Genomic DNA, 2,084 nt, shown 5'->3' on the forward strand with positions numbered 1-2,084 from the left:
TCCTGTACTAACTGTGGTATTGCTATAGCCTATAAGGTACACAGTGGAACATTGCGCTTAGCTATCTTCCCTATTCCATTCCCAAGGACTTTTTAAAACATTGTGACTCAGATTCATGATAAACAGCACTCCTGTGGCATTAGCCATTCATATCATGTTTTTACTTTTCACTTGGAAGAAAACTGTTCTATTACATCTTGCAACAGTCAAATCAAATGGGTAAATGGACATTAACTTTGTTATTGGTTAACCATGAACCTCATAAAAAGATTAATTCAGAAAAAAACTACTATGCTTATTCTTGACAGAATCAGCAAAATGTAGATATCTCTCCCACATATTCTCATCTCTATTGCCAAATAACATGGCCTTCAGGATATCAGATTTCAGGGTGCTTTAAAGTTACAATCAACATATTTTCTATCTGATATGTGGCCTTCCTTATTATCTTAAGTACTGGCACCACTTTTTTTATGAATAGCATAACTGTAGCAGTTCACTCATGTTAACAATCACTAGAGTCCATATATTCAAAGTAATGTAGTATTTATACAACCCATCTGCCACATAAGGCTCACTAACATGAAGCACAGTCAGTATGAATTTTGCAAACTCCTGAAAATTTTAGGTTACACATGGTCAGTTCTAGCTTTGGCTAAAGAACTTACAATGTGAATGATTTATTTTTTATATCTTCAAAAAATGTTGAAAATGCATGCTAGATAACAATGATGAAGAGAATAATAAACCATAATGCTGAAATTGAGAGGACAGCTTTCCAATAAATAAACAGATATAATAGACAATGAATTTACTTATTCATTTAACATATTGCATGCTTCTCAATCTCTCCATGATCTTAAGCATAAGCCTTGCTAAATTCCAAAACATAACATGGCACATTCCACATTCCATTTAGTATACTGTGATGTTGTGATCTACTTTACAGTGATTTTCTATAATGGTGGACAAATAAGAATTATCTTTAACCATACAGTTGCACCTTATTTTGACTTTTACCTCAGTTAATTTTATGCACTTTTATTTAGAAAAAAGATTTTTGGGGGGTTAATTTTGCCTATTTATTTCTATGCATACACACACTTACCAAACACTGCCTAATCCTTTATACAGAGATTCAGTGACCTTATCCAGGCTCCTCTGCTGGAGGAGGATAACTTTTCTGACATTCTTTTGTTTAACACATATGTTCTCTCTGAAGCACAAGACCAAAGATTTCAGTGTTTTTATATATACAAGAAAATATAGAAATTATCACAAAACTCAATGTACTGCAATAAATAAACATAATGTCAGTACATGAGTCATTTGTCACAAAGGGCAATGTATTATTCAACTCCATAAGCACTTAATTCCCACACAGTTTATAGTTAACTGGATATACAGCATCCTGAGAACCTTTTGTGAATGAGTTAAGATTATAACAATAGATAAAAAAATCTTGTTCTGATGCCCTTTAATCAAGAGCAGTGTTTTTTCACTCCCTCACTTCACTGATGAAAATATTGCAAGCAACTTCCATAACCATAAAAGGTTCACATATTCTGTCAATACTATATACGTGAACTCTATATCACAACTTGCTTCCTAATTAAGATCTAAATGCTAAAGGTTCACTAACGCATATCGTAAATAAGATATGAAGGCTTTACAAATTTTCCATATTGAAATATAAATGGTTCTTCCTTGATAGCTAATAATTCTCTCCAAAACACCTGGGCATTTAGACTTTTGGTTTAACCTTTTTATTTGAAGTGCTCTTTTATTTCTGATTAGAATTAATTAATCTTCTATTTCGGCTGCCGTCAATGATGGGAGTACCTGGAATGAACAAAGAGATTAATTTTCAAATAAATAATCCTTTCAGTATTAAAAAGAATTATATCACTGATGCATTACAAAGTTATATCATGCCAATACACACATCATTCAAGTGAGCACAAAGTGTTCCGTTGGTGCTATGACATTTCTCATATATCGGTATTCTTTTACAATAGTAACTTCATCAAATGGGAGGCATCGTAAACAATTGATATTCTCATCAACCCCAATATTTATAAAAG

The 2,084-nt window shown here is 32.4% G+C and overlaps 1 protein-coding gene across 13 annotated transcripts in view; it reads right to left on the minus strand.

The window, feature by feature from the left end:
* Nucleotides 1-798: 798 nt before the first annotated feature.
* LOC119587155 overlaps nt 799-2,084 on the minus strand; it is a 27,412-nt gene continuing 26,126 nt past the window's right edge. For all 13 annotated transcript variants that reach the window (XM_037935920.1, XM_037935911.1, XM_037935914.1 and 10 more), the window contains one exon: nt 799-1,842. In XM_037935920.1, coding sequence (XP_037791848.1) covers nt 1,827-1,842 — 16 coding nt within the window. In that variant the 3' untranslated portion in view covers nt 799-1,826. The remainder of the gene's footprint in view (nt 1,843-2,084) is intronic.

Source organism: Penaeus monodon, chromosome 22, assembly GCF_015228065.2.
Source record: "Penaeus monodon isolate SGIC_2016 chromosome 22, NSTDA_Pmon_1, whole genome shotgun sequence".
In the NCBI taxonomy this organism is placed as follows: Eukaryota; Metazoa; Arthropoda; class Malacostraca; order Decapoda; family Penaeidae; genus Penaeus; species Penaeus monodon.